This window comes from Indicator indicator, chromosome 23 (assembly GCF_027791375.1).
Source record: "Indicator indicator isolate 239-I01 chromosome 23, UM_Iind_1.1, whole genome shotgun sequence".
NCBI lineage: Eukaryota > Metazoa > Chordata > Aves > Piciformes > Indicatoridae > Indicator > Indicator indicator.
The window spans coordinates 2,619,658-2,644,089 of NC_072032.1; the positions used below are offsets into that span (position 1 = coordinate 2,619,658).

Genomic DNA, 24,432 nt, shown 5'->3' on the forward strand with positions numbered 1-24,432 from the left:
ATTAGACCAGGTTGTTCAAAGCTCCATCCAACCTGGCTTTGAACACCTGCAGGGAGGGAGCATCCACAACCTTCCTGGGAAACTTGTACCAGTGTCTCACCACCCTCACTCTAAGGAATTTCTTCCTGATCTCCAGTCTAAATCTCCCCTCCTCAAGTTTCAATCCATTCCCTCTTATCCTATCACTACAAACCCTTGTAAAAATCCTTTTCCATCAACCATTCCAAATCCTCTGCACTACTCATTCTGTATATCACCCTTATGATCCCCCAGATGTCCAAAGCCCAAGATATTTCTACAATCCAGCAACACTTATAAAGGTAAAACTCTGGGAACATAGAGACGTAGAAATAAGATCCTATGGGATCTTGCACTTAGCTGAATCAAAACACTGTACAAATGCCACTTGGAAGAGACCTCCAGAGATCTTTTGTATGACATTTGACTTGAAATGAGTTCATTACAAACATCAGATCTGCTCAGCTGCTGCCTTGTCTACCTGGGGCTTGACTCCCTCAGGGATGCCAGTTGCAGAAACCCTCTGGACTCCAGGTCTGCACCATCTTCACTGGGAAGTGTCAGGTAAGCTTCATCAAATGATCCAAATCTTGAGGATAGCTTCATATTTGGAAGAGGTACAGAAGTGGCCTTAGAATCACTACAGACACATCTATGGCTTCCCCCCTCCCCCAGTTCATCTTTCAGCTGTTTCAGAGGATAATTAGGAATTCTTCACTGATTTAACTTTCAGAAAGCCCTAAGACCATTTCCATAAAGCACATCATATATAATGTATCTATGACCATAAGGGATTTTATCAGCACTCATTTTGATTAACCTGCAGAACTCATTGATGCCTTTATCCTTTAGGAGCAGCAAATTGACTCAGTGTCAGGATGATAAATTTTTTATGTTACCTCATCACCAGGTAGTCCCTTTCCTGGACAATGTATTGTGGGATACAGCCCATGCCTGCAGGACCTGGGGACTCCTCTATTAGTCACAAATAGAAAAGCTTAAACAATTTGTTCCAGATAAAGGCTTATCAAAACCTGTCCATTTGCAACTATCTTATGGTTCATGCAGCCATCTATTTTGGAACAGAGCACTCTTACTGTGGCCTTATTTCACCTTCCTATATCAGTATGTCTGCATAAATTCAAGCACATATGCAGAGGTTACTTAATCTCCATCCCAAAAGGCACAGCTGAAATATTTTCCTGTATTTTTCACCTCTTTCCTTTCTCCCAAAGCAGATGACATGAGCTAGTTGAATGTACAGTGTAAATCAAGGTCTCTTACTTTCCCACCTAGCCTCAGCCTTCCTCTCCCAGTGGTCACCTCAAAGCCAAAATAAAGACCCTAAATTTCTATTTTCCCTCTTTCTTTGTTCCACCAGTAGAGACTACTGTGGAGTCCACCCAACTTTACGGTTCTGACTCTCAGTTCTTTCCTTTGATTTCATATTCTTGTCTTGCTTGTGGCTTGCCTTTTCCCTTCCCCTCACCATTTTCTATCTCATATTCCATGTCGTTTGGTTTACTTCCTTATTCATAGAACCATTAAAGTTGGAAAAGACCTCTAAGATCAAGTGCAGCTGTGAACCCAAGATGACCATGGCCACTAAACCATGTCCAGCAGTGCCATGTCTACATGGTTTTTGAACACCTCCAAGGATGGTGACTCCACCACCTCCCTGGGCAGCCTGTTCCAATCCCTGACTGCTCTTGCAGCAAAGAATTTTTTCCTAATCTCCAACTTAAAACTCCCCTAGTACAACTTCAGGCCATATCCTCTCATCCTATCATTTGATACCTGGGAGAAGAGACCAACCCCTGCCTTACTCCAGCCTCCTTCCACTGAGTTGTAGAGAGCAATGAGCCTCCTCTTCTCCGAACTGAACAACCCCAGATCCCTCAACCTGTCCTCATAGCAGGGATACTGATTTGGAAGAATTTCAATAACTTTATTTACCAAACTCCAGACCAACATTTTCTCCATACTCTTCAGCATTTAAAACACAGAGGTTCTCTCTGATCACAGGATGACAGGGTGCCAGGGGTTGGAAGGGACCCAAAGAGATCATTGAGTCCAACACCCCTGCCAGAGCAGGACAGATTGCCCACTTGAAAACAAAGGAGGAAACCCAGAATGTCTTTCTGGTGTGGGGAAATGAAACCCCACATCAGTGCCTATTAAGTACCTTCTTATGTACAGTCCCTTAATCTACATTTAATGAATGACTGCCTCACTTGCTTTTAATAGTAGGTGAACTACCAACTACCTGACTTGTCTTTGAGTCTACAGAATTCATAGATTCATTCATAGATTGGTTTGGGTTGGAAGGGATGTTAAAGATCATCTAGTTCCAACCCCCTGCCATGGGCAGGGACACCTTCCATTAGCCCAGGCTGCTCAAGGCCTCATCCAACCTGCTGTTGAGCACCTCCAGGGAGAGGGCATCCACAACCTCCCTGGGCAACCTGTTCCAATGTCTCACCACCCTCACTGTCAAGAATTTCTCCCTAATCTCCAGTCTAAATCTACCCTCCTGAAGCTTTAATCTATTCCCTCTTGACCTATCACTACAAGCCCTTTTAAATGTCCCTCCCCAGCTTTCTTGTAGCCCCCTTTAGGTACTGTAAGGCTGCTCTAAGGTCTCTCCAGAGCCTTCTCTTCTCCAGGCTGAACAATGCTAACTCTCTCAGCCTGTCCCCATAGCGGAGGTGCTCCAGGTCCTTCATTGCTCATACATACACCAATGCCTTTACAGCAGATGGTAGGTAGAGTGATTCAGCTTTAGATGAAAGACAAGTAAGACCTTTAAACCATTTTATTTTCCTAGATCTGAGACCTATAGGAAGAGCTGATAGGGAAACTTTTTGCCAGCTCACCTGAAACAGTTGTTGCATGCACACCATTACTCTGTGATAAACAATGAGGCTCATTCTTTTTCCATGAAGAGTAGCTATTTCCAGTTATCTTGTTCAAGAATAAACATACAGACAACTGTTTTCCAGCATTTCCTTTATCTGTTAACATTCTTATGTATCTAACCTCCCAGTCCAGGTGTCACAGGCATTTTCAGAATGTTCTACCCAAAGTTAATGTACTGACTGACTTCCAGCCCTTTTACCTTCCTTTGAAGTCCTCACTTATAAATTCACTTCTAGATAAAGCCACAACCTTAACCAAACTGTCTTGTGTCTTCAAAATGTTATAAGAATCCTTTCTCAGTGTGGTGGCTGAGCCTGTTATGTAAAGACAAATGGGCCTTTGAAAATAATTGGAAATTGGAAGCAGCTAAGGTGTGTGCTTGGAGTGTGCTTTGGCTGTTGATTCAGTATCTTTGGACTACAATCAAAGGTAACCTGGCTGATGCTCTGCATGATGCTGCATATCTGTCTGACTCAGAAGTTTAGGACTCTTTGGGCAAATTTTCTGATAATACAGCTGATGATATCTGTGGAGTTCCAAATCAAAACTGAACATGACAGGGGGCTGCCTTGGGTAAGGGATTTTCTTAGATTATCTTTGAGAAAAACAGTAGCAAAGCTACTGAAGTAAAGAGAAATGGTAAGAAATGCAAACTCATAGCCTGAGTGGAGAGCAGGCAAATGAGCTGAGCAGCTTCAGAGCAGCAGTAAACAGAACAAGTGGCTATTTATCCTGGGGTAAGAAATGAATACATAGATCTGTTTTATTGTAATGGCCTAGCTAACAAGAGTCAGACAGGAGTACTAAAAAAACAAAGCAGCCCTGGAGCTAGCAGAAGTCTGAATTTTTATCCAAATAACAACCATCATGGTTGAAACCAACTCTGCTCAATGAACGTAGCTATCACCAAAAGGCTATCAATCAGCATGAGCTAAGTATATGGAGATGGTATTTACTTTACTGAGAGTTGCATATGCTCAGCACCTCAGAGGATTCATTCCAGCACAAGGGTGCAACTGATTATGAAGCAAATCTTCATTCTATTAAATCAACTAAGGTGAGAGATAAAGAAAATTATTTGGAAGTGCTTTCAGTCTGGGATTTTATTAAAGGGGGTTGTTTATTCTTTGAGGGGAATATTGAATATGCAAATTTAAAATTACAGAAATGTATATCTCTTTATGGACCAAGGTCCAGGAGACTTTTATTAGGAACAAGAATATCATTAACACTGATTCAAAAATATTTTTTTAATCTCTGGCATTTTAAAAATATTAATTCCTTTTTGCTTTTATCCAATTTCCTTCTCACCCCTTGTCTTTACTTTCTTCCCTATAATCCTCTTCAAGTTTACAAGGCTCCTCACTAAAAACATAGTTTTCCCTCTAGTTTATTTATCAAAACTCAGTTGGAATCAGAAATCAAGAGCCTCACCTTACAACATAAAGGGCTAAGTCAAGTCCTTGCTCCATTGATGGTAAGGAGGCTAGGCTGATCTGTGCTAAGTCCCATCTGATCTTACCGCTCTGCTGAAAATAATTTTGCTATCTGCATGCAGGGAATTTGATAGGAAAGATGAAAGGAAAGGAAAAAACTATGGGGAAAGGAATGGAAGAAAGAAAGAAAAGGGAAAAAACAACAGTGGGTTCTTTCGTTTACTGACATAATTTAAACTTCAGGAGTGTGACATTTTCTTAAACTTACTGTTGTTCTATTTGCAGCAAAGTCAATGAAGCCAAAAAGACCCCCTTCATATGCTATGCTATTACCATAGCAATCTATAGAGGAAAAAGCAAACAAGGTCAGCTTTATGATTCTTTTCAGAGATAAACCAATACTGAACTATGGAATCTCAAGGGGGGAAAGGAAAAAAAAAAAAGATAAAATAAGATATATAGCACATTTTATGCTATGTACACACAGCATTCTTGTTGCAACACAGTTTTCTCTAACAGGACTATAAGAACTGTGGGGTGGCTTTCATTTGTCTTTTAGGTTTTAATTGGGTTTATGTCTCTTTCCTTTTAACAGAAATACAGATAAGCCCACACAGAGATTCATACATACACGTGCATGCATTCATTTCACTTATAAATATTGATTCATATTCTTAATAATGCAAAAAGTCAAGCAGAGTCTGTCCTCCCCATAACAGTTCTGAATGATATTGTGGTTCTTTGTAGGCACAGCAGTAAATTACAGTATTGTAATAACCACCCTGGTGCTTGATATTTGCATTAAAACACTTCATCCCCATCAACTTACTTCTGTAGTCATGAGGTTGGGAAGCTTGAAGTCTGGATTTCTATTGAACTTCTAACATTGAACTGTATGCAAATTGCCAAATAATGGTATTTCATTTAAATGGAAATAAAATACTGCTTATTTGTAATTGGCTATCCAAGAGACAATGAAGAAGAAGATGATGAAAGCAGAAGCAGCAAGTAGACAAGCAGATGTAGATGTGCACTAGGATACCAGATCTCTGGATAGCAAAGGAGCATACAGTACCCAGCACTTTGAAGATAAACAGCTTGTGAAACACTATCAGGAAAGCATTGTACAGACAACAAGATAATGGTCTCCAGAAGGGATGCACAGGAGTCCAGCTCACTCTATCACCTCCTGGTCAGAGCAACAGCAGAAGAAGTAAAGCTGGGCAACCTTAAAATGTTCTGTATGTCAGTGCTGCCGAGTCTTTGGACCAAACCCAGATCATTTCTGTACTTGAAGCTACAGATGCCTTTGTCTGCATCTGACTGCAAAAAGCCAACCAAACAGAAACACAATGGTGATGAAGCCTGGAAAGCAGCGGGTGCTAACGATGCCAGACTGGAAATGATGGAGCCAAGTGGTTTGGCCACTGAAATTTCACAACGGATGGTGATGTTCCAGCAACGAATAGATGCTAGAGATTCACAATGGCTTATTCAGCATCTGCATACACTGAATAAAGAGACTTGAAAAGGAAACACACACAACCACAAAAGCCAAGCTGGGAGAAGCACTGATTTGAGTAGTTGCTGTAGATAGATGAATATGACAGCTCAATGGGTATGGAAAGCTGGACCCAGATGGCAGAAGGGAAGAAAAGATCACAGCATTCACTACGCAGCATAGCTGTCGGCGATGCAAGGACAGATCACTCCAACAGTGTGAGCAAAACGGAAGAGGATCTTTTCATTGCTGTGGGAAGATCAAGGTATTAAAATCACAGGTGTACATATGTCAAGAAGTGAAGACCAATTGCAGGACAGACACAGGAACGCTGAAGCAGCTCCTTTTAGGATTGTATATAGGGCTTCAAAATGTTTGATGCAAGAAAGCCTGGCAAATGCTTAAGACCTTCTACAGTGCTTGGCCAAAAGTCAACGTGTTCTGCAGTGGAGAACATTTGCTCTGACTTCTGGTGTGCTTGAGGAAGGCCAGTGATGACACTGGGGAATTTTATGGATGGAATGAAGGGCACAAGATAGTTGTCCTAACAATCTCCGTACTTGATTGGGCTTAAACAATGGAAGGGTGCTTTTCCAAAACCAGGATTGAAAACAATCTTGTTTCAAGTAGTTTGGGTCTCACAAACCATCATCATTTTGAAAACACGCTCAGGAGAGTGAAACATTTTATACCTTTACATGCATATGGTCTGTGTTTGAGTTGGTAGACAACAAAGGTGTCGTGGGGCTAATACTGAGGAGACTCATTAAAGGAATACAGCAAAAAAATCCTCAAGAGCAGCAACTGCTGCTGCTTGAATCTCCCAGAGGCACAGAGTCCACAACAGCAGGAAAAAGATGGAAAAAAAAAAGAAGTTTAAAAATGTAGAATACTCTTTGTTTATAACATTACTCCTGCTGCACATTCCTGTCTTTAAATTAAAAAAAAAAAAAAAAACAAAAACAAAACAAAAAAACCCAAAACATTGTGTGTAAAAGGTTTGTTGTGTTCATTGACAATAACTGAAATAACTGGATGGGAATTAGAGAATATAATCATTGTGCTTGTTACTAGTATTTGAAAACAGCACATGCATCAAAAAAATTTCTTTTTTTTTTTGCCAGTCTTCCAGACTTTTTGCTAAACCTAGTGTGCATTGGAACCTGGGTGAATGAAATCCCATTAGTCATCACCATCTTAACAATATGCACTTCGTACAGAGCTGGCTTCTGCACAGAGGAAGGAAATTACCAGCACTAACAAAGGAAAGAAGATTTACAATGAGCAAATATACAAAAGCTCCAAATAATTATAATATTCACAGCTTGGCAATGAGTTTCTAGGCTACGAAATTACTTTTCTTTTCTGGAATAATGAAGATTTTCACAAGGTTAATATAAACAAAGGGTAATTGGAAAAATCAAAATTGCTCTGTGCAAGTTATTGTTAAGGCCTGGGGTAATGGTGATAACATTTGTCAGAGCTTGCTTATGAATCACTGCAGTTTGGGGGTTGCACATTATGGCCACCAAAAATAAACCAACTCCCTATCAAGTGCTACATGGGAAAGATAAATAGCTAAATACAAATACCAGCTTACCCCTGACACAATAAGTTCTCCTCCCAGGTTCTGAACTTCTGCCTTCACTTTGCTGCAGATATTGAGCTGGTGGCAGTAGAGGGCAATGCGCTGCAGGTAGGCTAGCAGATCCTGCTTGCAGGCTGAGTCAGGGCACTGCAGGCAAAAGAAATGCTTGGTTAGATGTAGCTGAGCTGATATGATTATAGAGACCTAATCAGAGGAGATAGTAGCAATGTCCATGTATGAGGTGATTCCATTTCACTTCATCTTTACACGAGATAATGAAATGTGAAAATTCAGACTTTCATTTAAGTCAAGTCTTATGAATTATAACCCAAACCAAAAATCCCACAATCCCAGACCTGTGGGAATCCTCCAGTCCAGCACCCCTGCTAAAACAGGGTGACCCAGAGAAGGTTGTCCAGGATCACAACGTCCAGGTGGGTTTGGAAACTCTTCAGAGATTCACAACCTCTCTGGGCAGCCTGCACCAGGGCTCCAGCAACCTCAAAGTAAAGAAGTTGCTCCTCATGTTCAGATGGAACCTCCTGGCTTCTAGTCTGTGCCTGCTGCCCCTTGTCCTGTCACTGGGCACTACTGTACCTCAGGACAAGAGTCTGGCCTCATCATCTTGACACCTGCCCTTTAGATACTAAGGAGCATTGAGAAGATCCACCTCATTCTGCTCTTCTCCAGGCTGAATTGCCCCAGGTCTCTCAACCTCTACTCATCACAGAGATGCTTCAGTCCCCTCAGCATCTTTGTAAACCTTCACTCTGGAAGAGTGGACTGGACTCTCTCCAGTTGTTCCCTGTCTCTCTTGAACTGGGGAGGCCAGAACTGGATACAGGCAGAATAGAGGGGTAGAAGAACCTCCCTCAACCTGCTGGTCACACTCTTCTTCATGCACTATACCATTTTGTAAAAAGAAGAAACCTGCCAGACACAAATAAAAGATACCAAATGTTTTTGGAGGAGGTTCACTCATGATAACAGTTTGTCCAGAAAAGATAAATCTATTAAACAGTTAACAGACCAAGCTTGACCTGGAACTCCAGGCTGCCTGATGGGTGTTCAGTTTAAGATACAGCATGGATCAGTTAAAGAGCAGATAAACCCAGTTCTGACCAATTACATCCATTCCAGTGCCAGCTCTAGACTGCCTTACCACCTTCCCTGGCATTTGTGCAGACCTTCAGAGGACACAGCTCTGCTTCAGACTTGGCAGAAGCCAGGGTCCTTAGTGACACACTAAGGAATGAAAAGGCAGAGGTGAGGCTGCTGGGGCTTGGTATTGACAGATTTGGGAAGTTTATTGTTAATGCACAAATACCTCAGTCTGTGCCAGAAGGAAATGATTTACTGAAGTGTAAGTGACACGTTACAGAGTCTGTCAGCAGATGACACCAGTACTGCAGTTTTCAAGATCACAATGAGTTAAGCTGGTCCCTCTGCATGTCTAATGGATAGCTCTTCATTTTAGAGGGAAGACTGTCTTCAGCCCTGCAACATTTTGGATCTCAAATGTGTTTTGATTGCATTAGGTCAAAAGTGGTCAATTCTGTGAAGGTTTTATAATCAATATAATTAGCAAAGGTTCCAGTACAATGTATTCAGGCTTTGGGACTCTTTATAGAAACTGAATCACCACCCCACAATATCAACAGCATAATAAACAACACCCTTGTAGTTCATATTCAGTCTTGCCCCAAGAGAACAGACCTCAGGAACTCACTCTGATGAAACACTGCTCAAAGGATCCCCTGCTGACAGCACGTCTCCAACAAACACTTTTTGAGGTTCCCACCAAAAGTCTGACTGAGAATGTCTTTACATGTATAGCATGTACAAAGACTCTGAATATGTCTTTTTAGCACCTTACAAAGCTTAGGCTCAATTTTTGGAAGATGTTATCAGAGCCCTTCAACAGAAACTGATGGAGTTGAACACAGTCAACAGCATAACAGCCTCTGATTCGAGACAGCTGCTCTGGCCACAACAGCTAATGCTGGCAAGGAATATGTTTGTGGTGAAGTAGTTGCCCATACTGTTATTTATAACCCTGAAAGCAATGACTTTGCTTTTTTTGTCTCCCTTTAAAACTAACAATAAACAAAGCTGGAGGTTCATTGTGGCTGTTAGGTTTAACCTGCTCCACACTAATGGCCATGCTATAATGCCTCTCTTTCTCAGACAGTTGCCACATCTTTCAGGCATGAATCCCTAAGAGACCTTTTCTCCCTGCCAGTGACAATTTAATACAGAAATATTTACCCTGCTCCTGGAGTCTATGAACTGAAAGAAATGAACTTTATAGCAGCACTCCTAGAAAGCTGACAAGGCTTTAAATACAAGTACCTGGGTGCAAATGAAAATGCAAGATCTCTCTCATTGGAGTAGTAATTAAAAATGCAACTGTCCATAAAAAAAGTGTATATTGCTTGAGTGTCTCCAGAGTTCTGTAAAATATCGTTAAAGTGCAAGCTTCAATACAAACACTTCATCCTCACAGTGATTTTACTGTTTATGAATAAAGTGTGGACGTTGCAGTCTTCTGAAACTTCAAACATGACTCGATGCAAAGCCCTCCAAGCACAGCAAACCTCTGTGTTCCCTTCTGTAAAATACTCCACTTCTGCAAACACTGCAGGCTAGGAATTTCAGCAGTGGACAGATGGATTTCTTCTTATACTAAAATGAACAGATGCTACACTGGAAGGGCTGGAATGGGTTAACTTCAGGGGAAAAGAAAACGCTTGGTGATAAAGAAAAGAAGCTAACACCAAAATTTCTTAGGAAAATGAGCAGCTTCAAATATCTTGCCACTTTGGCCCATATTCCCTGGCAGCGTGTGTTACACACATAGCTACCTGAAGAATATTAAATCCTTATTTTGAAGAGAAAGACTAGAGGCAAGGGAGTTACCACTTCCCACTTCCAGCAAAATTTCTCTTGGATCACAGGCTCACAGGATGTTAGGGCTTGGAAGAGATGATCTAAAGATCGTCAAGTCCATCCCCTCTGCCAGAGCAGGACCATAGAATCCACCACAGGTCACACAGGAACACATCCAAATGGGTCTTGAAAGTCTCCAGAGAAGGAGACTCCACAACCCCTCTGGGCAGCCAGTTCCAGTGCTCTGTCACCCTCACAGTGAAGAAGTTCCTCCTCATGTTGAGGTGGAACCTCCTGTGCTGTAGTTTACATCCATTGCCCCTTGTCCTATCCCAGGGTGCAACTGAGCAGAGCCTGTCCCCTCTTAACTCCCAGCCCTCAGATATTTATAAACATTTATTAAATCCCCTCTCAGCCCCAGGGCTCTCAGCCTTTCCTCACAGAGCAGTGCTCCAGTCCCTTCAGCATCCTTGGAGCTCTCCCTTGGACTCTCTCCAGCAGATCCCTGTCCCTCTTGAACTGGGGAGCCCACAACTGGATGCAATATTCCTGGTGAGGTCTTGCTAGGGCAGAGCAGAGGGGGAGGAGAACCTCCCTTGATCTGCTGGACACACTCCTCTTAATGCACCCCAGGATCCCATTGGCCTTCTTGGCCACAAGAAAACATTGCTGACCCAAGGATAACTTCTTATCCACCAGGTCCTCCTTGGTGACAATGAAAGGAAAGAAACCCTAGGAAGTTCACAAGAGGAAAAAAAAAATCAAATTTAATTTGCCTATACCTAAAATTAGCTACTTAGAACCTGGCATTGAAATCTGGGTCTTAACTTTTAATGTGATGCTTCCTCATGCTCTCCAGCTGGATAGATAATCTAATCTGAAAGGGGCTGAAGTTCATCTTTCCAGCTGTAACATGAATTTGGCAAGAGAGTTAGGACACAGACCCTAAGATATGGAGCAAGGAGCTGCAAGGGGAAAGCACAACACCTTGAGCAGAATTAAAGGAGCAAGGGAATCATGGGGGGAAAAAAGTGTCCTACCAAGGGAAATTGCTGGAAGAATGAGCTGAAAAGAACATAAGGATTCCACAGCAGATGGCAAGGGTAGCAGAGCATCCAGGTCTCAACTGCTTTCATGACAGCAAATATAGATTCATGGAATGGTTTGGGTTGGAAGGGACCTTGAAAATCATCCAGTTCCAACTCCCTGCTATAAGCAGGGACACCTCCCACTAGATCAGGTTGCTCAAGGCCTCATCCAACCTGGTGCTGAACACCTCCAGGGAGGATGGATCCAGAGCCTCCCTGAGCAACCTGTTCCAGTGTCTCACCATCCTCATTGGAAAGAATTTCTCCCTAATACACCAGTTTATTTCTAAATCCCCCGGGTCCAGAAGAGAGGATGTGAGACAATTCAGTTTCTAAGGCTGAGAGAGATTCATTTATGAGTTCCCTGCACTGCAAAACCCAGGCTGGTTGGTATGGCAGAAGAGACTTCTGTTCAACGGGCAGATCAGTAGGCAGGCAGTGACTTTCAACAGGTAATTTTCTGCCAAGCAGAGATCACCTTTTCCTTCTCACTGACAGAGGTTCCACTGTATTTATGCTCATTTTTGTCATTACCTGATCAGCCACCGCCCGTGCCAATTTGTCCATCCTCGATCCTGCCTCTGCGATCTTCTTGGCTGCATTAATGACATCTGATGTATTCTTCAGGGGGCCTTTACCTCTGTGAAACACAAGAGAATTATGCACAATCTAAAGAAATCATGGAAGGCAACAGTTTCAGTGACCCTGTTTAGGGTTTGATTTTAAAATAGCAAGAGGAACGGCTCCCTAATTTAATCTCATTTCACCTTTTAACTGTTTGATAGTACAGCTGGATTAAGGAAGCAGCCCTATGAGGAGAGGCTGAGGGAGCTGGGGGTGTTTAGCCTGGAGAAGAGGAGGCTCAGGGCAGACCTCATTGCTCTCTACAACTACCTGAAGGGAGGTTGTAGCCAGGAGGGGTTTGATCTCTTCTCCCAGGCAACCAGCACCAGAACAAGAGGACACAGTCTCAAGATGTGCCAGGGGAGGTTTAGGCTGGAGGTGAGGAGAAAGTTCTTCACAGAGAGAGTGGTTGGCCATTGGAATGGGCTGCCCAGGGAGGTGGTGGAGTCACCATCCCTGGAGGTGTTCAAGAGGGGACTGGACGTGGCACTTGGTGCCATGGTTTAGATAGGCATGAGGTTTAGGGTGACAGGTTGGACTCCATGATCTTTGAGGTCTCTTCCAACCTTCTTGATTCTATGATTCTATGATTTCTTCTTACCAAATGCTTCCCCAGCAATTTAGCCTGATGGCACCTTCAAGCACATGAGCTATACTTAAGAGTTTATGCATTTTTAAGTGCTTATTAAGCCCAACATTCTTTCTGGAATACACAATTATGGCAAGATCCTGTTATTCTCAAGCCAGTCCTAAATGTTAAGCCTGTCATGTCTAGAGCAAGAATGTCACATTTTAGAAAACCTTTTTCAGTAGATTTTTGTCAAAAAACAAAGGTACATGAAGCATCATCATAGAATCAGAATTATAAAATGGTAGGGCTTGGAAGGGACTTCTGGAGATTGCCAAAGCAGGATCACCTAAGGCAGGTCACACAGGAACACATCCAGATGGGTCTTGAAAGTCTCCAGAGAAAGAGACTCTACACCCTATCAAGGCAGCCTGCCCTAGGACTCCAGCACCCTCACAGCAAAGGAGTTTTTCCTCATGTTGAGGTGGAACTTTCTGTATTCCAGTTTTTGTCCATTGCCCCTCATCCTATCACAGGGCCCCAGTGAAAAGAGCCTGGCCCCTGCTTGTTGACACCCACCCTTCAGATATTTGTAAGCTTTCATAAGATCCCCTCTCAGTCTTCTCCAGAGTAAACAGCCCCAGTTCTCTCAGCCTTTCCTCATCAGACAGATGTTCCAGTCTCTTCATCATCCTCATAGCCTCCACTGGATACTCTCCAGTAGTTTCCTGTCCTTCTTGAACTGGGGAGCCCAGAACTGGGCACAATACTCCAGATGTGGTCTCACCAGGGCACAGTACACAGGGAGAAGAACTTCCCTTGACCTGCTGGCCACGGACTCTTTCTTTCTTTTAATCCTTAGGTTACAGTTCAATGTTACACTTAAAACAAGAACTTAACACAAGAACCTTTAAGATTGCCTTTTTGCTATACTTTTAAGATGATGCACAAAATTCTGACCTTAGTCATTAAAGTTACCAAAATATAGAGAGACATGAAATAAAAAGGCACTGCAGGCTTTTCTGAGTTTGCTTCAGGCTCCAAACTTCAGTTCTCTTTGTAACAATAAATCGGGTGCTGCTCCTGTAAATGTCTCAAGGAGCTGATTTTCGTTTTTTTGGTTGTCTTTCTGTTTGTTTGTTTCCAACTATGTAGAGAAACAGAGCTTCAGACGAGATTGATGGAAAATCACCACATGATCAAACTTGGCATTGTTTTAAACTGAAACTGGAGGTATTTTTTCTAAGCTCATCACAGGATGACTTTTCCATCTCTAATGCTAAGACCACCACACTGAAACATATTTCCATTTCTATCTTCTTTCCATACTTTCATTTCCACCTTAAACAGCAATCAAAATACAACAGGTATCCCACTTCTGCTGAACTTAAAAATGTAGCAAAAATCCTTCAAAGGGGCCTTGTGTGCTTCTACATCCCTACATCATCAGACCTGAATTGGTACCAACTCTGTGTGACTGCAAAATTGTTCTAACAGTGCTGAGGTTACAGGTAACTAAAAAAAAAAAAAAAAAAAGAAAAAAAAGAAAAAGAAAAAGAAAAAAAGGTGTGGAAGGCCTTGTTCTGTTTTAATGGAATATATTAAACAGGTTTTCATTGAATCTGATGTAGACAGAGGTGCACTTTGATTTCTTTCTTTCTTCTAATTTACTCCAAATGTGGCAGTAGTTTTCTCTCATTCTCATATCAGCGGTGTTCTTTTTGATGGTAGAAAATGTAATTACAAAACTTTCCATTTGATCTTCAGTGCATCAAAGGTTGCCCACTGGGGTTGCAGAAATTGTTCATCTTCTGGTCTGTTGCTTTAAAAGATTATTTCTTCCTTCCATGATCTGATGGCACTCTCTGGACAGTGTTTCTCCTCCTTCCATGATCTGATGGCACTCTTTGGACAGTGTTTCACCCTGGTTTTGGGCAGAAGGATCAGAGACCCCAAAACAATACAAGTACAAAAGAAAGAGCCCCTCTAAAACATCACGTTTCACAGGAGGTTCTACACTGCCATTTGGTGTACAGGAGTGGCAAATCTGCTGCAAAAAGAGCAGTTGTGAAAGCACAAACTGAGAGAAGTATAACTAAACTGAAATAATAATCACTACTATGCTTCTCTCCAAGTAATTTATTAAAGTAAGCAAACTTTCTATATGCATAATTCAATTTAAAATGGATGACAATGTTTGATGTTGCTCATTTCCAATTAACTATGCCAAGTGCAAACAGTCAAGTTATTTGCAAATTAATGGTATTTATACACACACACCCCTCCCTCTATCTATCTATCTGTCTGTCTATCTGTCTATCTATCTAATCTCTCCAACTCTTTATCTAATCTCTCTCTCCATCTAATCTCTTCATATCTTTCTCTATCTCTGTATCTATCAGGTATGTATGAACCCTGTATTGTCAAAGCAGAGATTGGCTCCCCCAGTATGGGTTGAAGGCTCCATACAGAGGGCATGAGATGAGATAGAGATTAAAAAAAAAAATTATTCATAGATAAAAAATAAAATAAAATAGATAATAGAACAGAATAAAATAGACTAGAATAAAATAAAATAAAATTTAATGAAATTAAATTAAATTAAATTTAATTTAATAAAAAATAAGAATAAAATAAGAATAAAATAAATAAAATAAAATAAACAGGCTCCAAGCCTGGAAGTGTTCCAAGTCAGGCTGGATGGGGATTTGAGCAACCAGGTCTAGTGGAAGGTTGCTATGGCAGGGTGGTTGGATCTGTATGATCTCTAAGGACCCTTCCAACCCAACTCCTTCTATGATTCTATCTGAGCATTTTGGAGAGATTAATAAATGGATCTTTTGCTTTAATTCTGAAGAAAAACATGAAGGCTTCTCTTCAATTTTGTCTAATCACATTTTGATAAACACCATTTAAACTCCTGATCTCCCACTAAAATAAAAAAAACCCTTTAATTTATTATAGTGATCTGCAATTCAAAGAATCTCATAAAACATTTTCCCTGGTGTGATTAACAACGTGTCTGTATTTAAATAAAATAATTGTGGTTTTATGATATCATTAATGAAAGGCCTTTCAATGCTTTGCAATTAGAAAAGAACAAGACATCAACAGGAAAAAAAATGAGATGAAAGCATAAGAGATCATTAATGACAGGCTCCAGTGAAGTATTAGATGAAACCAGTTCCATTTCATTTGGGATTTTTTTTGGAAAGAAGTTCAGTGTCCAAAATTATATAAATAGTTTTGCCATTATTTTTGATTGACACCAATTGTGTTGAAGTGCTGAAAGTTCAGAGAGGCACATGCATTTAGATGGACACTAAATGAAATGTCAGCCACGAGTCTGTAAGGTCACAGAAATCCTCTGCTGCTGAAATTCAAAATGATCTCCGAATAAACCAGATTCTCAAATAGGACAAAAACTTCATGTGATTAATCCCAGTCTGAGAACTATCCAGAGATGTTGTGGGTAGAGAACTGTACAATCCATTCTGTTTTGTGTGAAGTGCCACCTGGCTTTGCATACCTCCACCCACAGCACATCATCCCAACAGGCTATAAATTGCAATGAAAAGGAAAGATGTGGGATGGCTGAAGAAGACTCCAGCACAGGTTGCTTTGTCCTTACCTAGTAAAGTCTGTCATTTCCATCATAATCATGCACATCTGCTTTGCCAACACAATGATGTCATTACCACTGTCATCCCACTTGGCAACTTCTGCATCCAGTTTGCTCTTTTCTTGGTGGAATATCTCTACCTGCTCAGCAATCTTAGCCTTCTCCTCCTGGGGAAGCTGAGCCATGATTGCCTGGGGAAAAAACAGGGAGAAGTTGAGCAGGATAAAAAGAAACTAGGAGCTATGTACTTTTCCAGTGGTTCAAACAGCATGCCCAACTTCTAAATTAGTTTTATGGACATCAAAGATGGCAAGCAAAACCCAGTAGGTGTTAAGATTTCTGATAGGATGAACAAAACCAAACTCACGTGATGCTTGTAGCTTGCATAGCCATGGGCTGCAGACCATCAACAGTTTCAAGCTAGCCAGGACAGCTAACTGGAGTTGGCTACAGGTATATCCCAGACCATCAGCATCACACCCAGGACAAAGGGGGGACTTTGCTGAGGAGAGTGGGCTTCCAGCTTGGGTTCCTGCTAACCCTGCTCCTCTTCCTTCTCCTGCTCCCAAGGACTGCCTTCCCATTTAGTGTGACCACCATACATTTGCTGGGTTGAGGACAACTTTATGTACTTTATATTGGCATTGGGATCAGTTTTGTTGTTTCATTAAATCCATTTTCATTTCGACCCACAGGTCTCCTCTCCTTTTCCTCATCCCCTTTCTCTGCTGGGAGGGGTCATCAGGTGACAGAGCAACTGCTGTAGTTTAGCCCCAGATACAGGACAAATGTAGAGGGTGTCATCAGCAAAGTTCTTGAGGATGCCTCTACCCAAATGTCAGTGACAAAGATGTTAAACAGTGTTGGTCCCAATATTAACCCCTGAGGAACACCACTTGTCACTGGTCTCCACTTGGACATTGAACCATTGACTGCAACTCTCTGAGTGCAACCATTCAGCCAATTCCTTATCCAGTGAATGGCCCACCTATCAAATCCATGCCTCTCCAATTTACAAACAAGGATGTCATGTGGGACAGTGTCCAGTGTTTGCTTTGTCACTAGTCAGGAGGATTTAAGAAAATTGCTGGTAAAGCCTAACTTTTAGGAAGAACCAAATGAATGACATCTATGGGAGAAGGAAGACTGAACCTCTGGCAGAAACAGAGGTTTGCTGCTTAACCCAGCACTGAAATGAGCTCTGACATGCAAGATAACATACTTGAAGCAAATTGTAATGAATGTACCTTTCAATAATATTTAGTGCTCTAATTGTCTGCTGGAAGATGCTCAAAAAGGCACTGAGGAGGTTGACACTAATCTGCACTGACAGTGTCAACAAGGCAGAAAGTTCCCTGCCTCCTCCAAAACCAGAAAGGGAAAAAAAAAAAAAAAAAGACAACTCTGAAAAATTATAATAATTACTTTTGAAGATCAAATGGACACTTCCAATAATGATTTCCAAGTTGAGCTCCTATTTGGCTTTAGGGGTTCTGAAGCCTGCATTATGCATTTAATGGGGTGTGACACATCTTTAAGTGTCATTACATTTCTTCTTGTTTATGTCACTTTCAATCAGCTGCAGTCTTACTCTACATATTCTTAAAATGCTCCTGGCTTTTAAAAATTCATAATTGACCTTTTCCAAAACTGAAATTAAAAAGGTTATAAACAGCAGATCAGAGAGAAAAAAAAAAAGAGAGGAATTTGCAAGTTAATCAAATTAAAATTCAACACATGAGTTTTAATTAGGCCTTATCAATGCAACTCAGCAGTTTCAAATGTTAGTGCATTCATCTTCCCACAGAAAACTGCAGTGCAAAGCAGGCTAATAAATAAATATCTAAAATACACATAAAGCACCAGTAGTGATGAATTAATGGCAATTCAGGGAACGTGACAGGGAGCAGCAGGATTTGGAAAGCCCATCTGTGTATCTGTGGGGGCAGGCATGTCTGTGAGGGTTGGAGCTCTTTGGCCTGCAGAAGAGAAAGCCCCAGGAAGACCTAATAGCAGCCTTTGAGCACCTGAATGGGGTCTGTCAGAAATCTGGAGAGGGAGTCTTGGCAAGGGCTTGGAGTGATAGGACAAGGGGCAAAGGCTTTGGGCTAGAAAGGGGAGATGGAGACTGGAGATGAGGAAGAAATTCTTGCCAGTGAGGGTGGTGAGACACTGGAACAGGTTGCCCAGGGAGGTTGTGGATTCCTGCTCCCTAGAGGTACTCAGGACCAGGTTGGATGAGGCCTTGAGCAACCTGGGCTGGTGGAAGGTGTCCCTGCCCATGGTGCAGGGGTTGGAACTGGATGATCTTGAAGGTCCTTTCCAGCCCAAACCATTCTGTGATGCTGTGATTCAATGCCCCACGTGTGGCCTCTCTGTGGGCAGCTCCACATGCACACCATTTCACCTGGCATACAGTGTTTGAGCATTTCTGCTCCAGCTGCTGGAGTGCTTTCAAGGAAGATAACCCGTACAGCAAATGCAGCTCGTGGATTTGGGGTTTATCTATGGAAGATTAACCCAAGGCTTTCTACTGAAGTACTAATAGCTTTATGGAGTAAGGATATTAAACAAATCCATGAAATTCCACAACTAAAAATCCAGCTTTTCCACAGGAAGGGTTCAAAGATGACACCCTTCTGCTTAGCAGGCTCATTCAAATGAGTCACTCAAGACTGTGGACTGGGTGGCTTCAGCTCAGCACATTTCCAATTTAGGTTTTCCTTGTTTGTTGCATCTGTGACATACTGCATTCTACATTCCTCAGGAATGGGACTGTCTTATGTTATATATGTTTAACAGTGTGTGGCTGATCAAAGCAGAAGGCTTTAAGTGCAGCACTGATAATAACTGCAACAAAATGTAATAGAATTTAAGACTCCTACGTCCCTAGGTGAATTAGATTCTTAGTAAAAATATTACTGCAGTCCTCACTTCGTTTTCAGATCAAGAAAGGACGGTATGATACCAAATCCTGGATGTAACCAAAAAAAAAAAAAAAAAAAAAAGGAAAAGAAAGAGTGTGAAGTGTATTGTATCACAATACTTTGGTGCTTGAGACCTACTTTAGTAGCTGATTCTTTAAACACATCAAATAGCACTTCATGCTTTTTGAAACAGAAAAATCCCCCAAGGACAGTGACTTGCCTCCAGAACATAGTTCTGTCATTGTCCTCAGGATAAGGAATCATTCTGCAGTTCTCCTGACTGCATGGTTTTCCATGCCAGTTCCTGGGCACCCAGGGCCTACAGTCCATCTGCTCTAGGTTACTGTGATATATATGATATGTCCTTGACATGGAAGGACCACACTTTTTGTCCTTGGGATGTACTGATAGAAAGGCAGCTTTTCTAAGACTGATGGTATGGTTTATTCACCATTCATATTCAAGCTAATGAATTTAAGACAAAAATAAACTTTTGCATCAAGAGGAGTGTGGCCAGCAGGGCAAGAGAGGGGATTCTGCCCCTTTACTCTGCTCTGATGAGACCCTGCCTTAAATACTGTGTCCATTTCTGGTGTCCCTATCATAAGAAGGACATGGAACTTTTGGAGCAATTCCACAGGAGGGCCACAAAGATGACTGAAAGGTTGGGCCACCATTGTTGTCAGGACAGATTGAGAGGACTGGGGTTGTTCAGCCTTCTGGAGAAGAAATGACTCCAGGGACAGTCCTGGGGATCAGCCCAGGACAGGGCTGGCTCTGGGCTGGGAGCATATGGTGCTGGCTCACATCCAGCTTTTCACCTTCCAGCACCCCTGAGTCCTCCTTCTCAGGGCTGCTCTCCATCCCTTCCTCTCCCCAGCCTCTATCAATAGTGAGGTTCACCCTAACCCATGTGCAGGATATTGCACTTGGCCTCCTGAGCTTCACACAAGCTCACTTCTTGAACTTGTCCAGATCCCTCTGGACAGTATCCTGTCCTTCTGGCTTGTTGACTACACCTGCTCAGCCTGGTGTCATCAGCAAACTTGCTGAGGGTGAATGATGTCATTTGTCCCCCAAATTATACTCTAATTGTATTTTTTTCACTCTCTGAGCTGAATAACCCATTTAATAAAAGGTAAACATTCATCAGAGGCTGACAGAATCCTGAGTGCTAACAAACTCCACTTTCCCAGCACCTGTGACCCCAGAAGCACTCATCAGCTTTAATTTGCAATCCCCATGCACAAGCTAAGGTCACAAATCACAGGGACTGGAGTTTATCATGATGTAATTACCCTGGTAAAATTACATTGACTCAGTAACAAATGTCTTCAATTACAATCAAATTACAGGGACTCCTTGGTAGCTTAAACAGATCTTCCTGACAGGTTTGCACACTGGGAAACATGAGTAATGCAAGATTCCTCTGGCTGCAGCACATGGAGCCCTGATGGGATGATCATTTATTTATTAATTTATTTATTTTATACTTGCTGACTACTCCCATGGTTTCAGCACATTCCCAACCTGCAAGGCATTCTCCTACCTACAGCTGCAGTGGGAGCAACCAGCTGACAGAAAGCATCACATGAGACTAAGGAAGATCATTCAATGAAGTCAGTGCTTCTCCAACAAGGGAGACAGGAAGCAACCTTAAACACTGAGCTCAATCTATTCTTATCCTTTCTGAAGTGTGGTGGGTTGAAAATTGCCCCCAACATAAACTTGCCAGACCAGCTCAGTTGAAAGCAAATGAAGCTATGTATTTACAAGCAAAACTGCCATCTAGAAATATGGAATGCAATGAGTATGTACAAAATATACAATATTTACAGGTATTTACAATTTATAAACAACACAAGAATCCCCCCTGGACAAAACCAGGGGGTTACCAACAGCTTCCTCCTCTTCTCCACTTTCCCCCCTGTACACAGTAAAAGAGAGAGTAGGCTGTTAGTACTCAACCACAACAAAACACAGCCAAGGTCAGCAAAGCCAGCAGAAACCAGAGCCAGCATCTGTCAGAGCAAAAAATTAGTGTACACAACTAACTTTCTGTTAGTTTTCAGACCAATGGGGTTATTTAGACCTTATCATTATTTTCCCTTCCAAATCCAATAATGATTTTTTTACATTCTACCACTTTCTGTTCAAGAGCTGCGCTAAATTTTCTAGGCACAGCCTAAAACTACCACATGAAGGGACCCTGCAGATTTGAAATCACTGCATTTGCATTCCAAGATAGAGCTTTTGTAGCTACACAGGGGTTCATACTCACCCTTGCACTTTGGCCAGCAATGAGCTGGTCATCTTCAGTCTGAACACTTGTTCGGCTGCGGACATCATAATCCTCCTGCTCGAAGTCTGAATCATCCTCAAGCTCTTCAGGGGTCTAGAGAGTGAGAGAGACAGGGAGAAAAAGCACAAGAGAGATGACAAGTGTATAAAGGACACAGACAAAGTCCTGTGTACAGTAAGTTCCTATTTCATTGACTACCTGCCCAGAAAATTCTGCTTCTCCTTCCTTTTAAATTAAGTTGTCTGCCTAAGCAGTCAAGAACTGAAATTGAATTGTCTTCAAAATTAAGTTGTTCCAGCTCCAGTTTTCTTTACAAATGGCAGTTATCATTACCTTGCTGATACTCTTCTTAACTCTGTTAAGATGATGAATGCAGTTCCAGGAACAAATACCCTTTGGAAACACAAACAACTGGAATGCAGTATTTCAAAAGGATGTATTTCTCCTAGAAATGGACCCTAATGCTATTATATTGCTGGGATCTCCATGTAATCGTCAGAAGAGAAAGTAAATACCTGGGGGAAAAGTAACTAACATCCTGGAAGAAAAAGTTACCAAAGCAAATAAGAGATTTCCCCTTCAAAGAAAATGTAAATTACATCAGTTGGTTCTGAAACAAATGGAAAGTTTATAATCTGCTTTATCTTGTTGGTTCACTTGGTGCTTTTCAGATACAGAGCTCTGGAATCTGCCTCATCCCCGAAAGTGAAACCACTTTACCTCCATTGCTGGTGCTACAAATGGTCTCTGGGCAGAGTGATTAAATCTAGTTACCTACATGCTGGCCTCAGGCTACTTAAAATGTTGGAGAGAGGGAGACAAGAGATTCACAGATACCTAATGGATCTGTTTGTTTAACAATGCTCAGGGGGTTGGAGCAGCTCTGCTATGAGGACAGGCTGAGGGAGCTGGGGGTGTTCAGCCTGGAGAACAGAAGGCTCCAGGGAGACCTAAGAGCAACCTGCCAGTACCTGAAGGGGGTTACAAGAAGGATGGAGAGAGACTGTTTACAAAGGCCTGTGGGGATAGGACCAGGGGCAATGGCTTCAAACTAGGAAAGAGCAGATTTAGATTGTATGTGAGGAACAGGTTCTTTACTATGAGGGTTATGGAACAGGTTTCCCAGAGAGGTGGTTGAAGCCCCTTCCCTGGAGATATTTAAAGTGAGGCTGGACAGGGCTCTGGGCAACCTGATCTAGGTGAGGATGTCCCTGCTGACTGCAGAGGGGGTTGGACTGGATGATCTTCAGAGGTCCCTTCCAACCCAGACCATTCCGTGATTCTATGATTTGGTTTTTTTCACCTTCTAGCAAAAAATTAGGCATTAAAAAAAAAAAAAAGGAGTGAGCCTCCTTTGAATCACTACTCAGTGCTGTATTTAATATACATGGTGCAAACCCAGAAATACTATTTAGAAAGGTGTTTATATTCCATGTTGTGCTCAACTAGGACAACAATGTGGCCACAAGGAACTTATGCAGGGAGAGCACATGCCAGTGGCAATAGAACAAGATCACAGCAACTCTGCAGAGAAACCCTCACCTTACTGGATACTCATCAGCCTCAGTGTTAACCTAGTGGGCCAACTACAGCAGAAGAAATCATCCATACTGGCATTTTATGCTTGGAGGCAACATCAAGTTTGCTAGCAGAGGTGCTAATCATTGCCAGTTGTCATTACAGCTCTGTCTTGAAGACACTCAGTCACTAGGAACTGGTCCAAAGTCTCTAACGTAAGGCAGAGAAGTCTTTTGGTGATATTTATGTTACAGCCTGGATTCCAGCACGAAGTGCACATCACTTTGTAAGGGAAATCAGCTGCTTTGCTAACTACATGGTGAAGTGCACACGATGGGGAGAGTAAAACACAGCCATCTTCATCTGGCTTCAAGAGTATGAATGAAATACGTGTTGTGATGCTGAGTGCTCGAGGAAGAGATAACCAAGTATGACAGTATGGTAACAAAACCCAGGCTGCATCTCTGAAGAAATGCATGTAAAAGCATGTCTAAGGATAGACAGGAGATGGTGAAAAAAAAATTATTGTTTCTCTACTGCCGTAAGAAAAAAACAATTTAAAAAGATTGGCATCTATCATTATAATGCCCATTGATCTTGCTTTCCAATTGCCTTTAATTGCCCAGCTACCTGAGGGCAGGATGTCACTTCACAATCTTCCATAGCAAACCAGTTACTAAGACAATCATAGAATTGTTTTCCTTGAAAGAGACTTTTAATATCATCAGTTCCAACTGTCAACCCAGCACCACCACAGCCCACGTCCTGAAGTGCCATGGCCACACATTTCTTGAACACCTCCAGGGACAGTGAGTCTACCACCTCCCTGGGCAGCCTGATCCAAAACCTGACCACTCTTTCAGCAAACAAATTTTTCCTAATCTCCAACCCACTTGGGCTTGTTCCTGAGTGCTTTACTCTGGCTGATCCTGCTCTAGCAGTGGGGGTGGACTAGATGATCTTCAGAGGTCCCTTCCAACCTCTACCATTCAGTGATTCTGTGATTCCAAACAAAACTCTGCCAACCAGCAGTGGCAGGAGGAGTAAGAGGAACTTTCAAAACTAACAGATTTTATGAACTCATTGATTTCAACAGAAAGATGGACCATTTTCATAGCTTTTACTCTATGTATTGCAGCACAGGCCCTAAGACTTTCCAGGACTGTTTCTTTTTCAAATACAGTATCTCTACTCCACATAGAGCACATTCTTCACTTCATTCACCTAATTCAGATGAATTCCCCCCAGTGAAGAAGAATCTTTCACAATCCCAGATAAATCACCTAGTAAATATTTAATTTAATTTCTGTTTTATTTCTAATATGAATTTGGTGATTTTCACCTTCCAGTCACTGGAATCTCTCTCTTTTTATGTCATTTTCTTAATATGTCTCTGTCTGCTAGACTGAAGAACTTGCTTTAAACAAAATAG

At 41.9% G+C, this 24,432-nt stretch overlaps 1 protein-coding gene across 6 annotated transcripts in view; it reads right to left on the minus strand.

Annotated features, from left to right (window-relative positions):
• The window catches only part of CTNNA2 (catenin alpha 2), a 546,312-nt gene that overhangs the window by 29,028 nt on the left and 492,852 nt on the right, over positions 1 to 24,432 (minus strand). For 5 of the 6 annotated variants that reach the window (XM_054391625.1, XM_054391624.1, XM_054391623.1 and 2 more), the window contains 4 exons: positions 21,462 to 21,575; positions 16,263 to 16,444; positions 11,974 to 12,079; positions 7,475 to 7,609 (listed from right to left, as the gene is read on the minus strand). In XM_054391625.1, coding sequence (XP_054247600.1) covers positions 7,475 to 7,609; positions 11,974 to 12,079; positions 16,263 to 16,444; positions 21,462 to 21,575 — 537 coding nt within the window. The remainder of the gene's footprint in view (positions 1 to 7,474; positions 7,610 to 11,973; positions 12,080 to 16,262; positions 16,445 to 21,461; positions 21,576 to 24,432) is intronic. The other variant, XM_054391626.1, reaches the window with a different exon arrangement.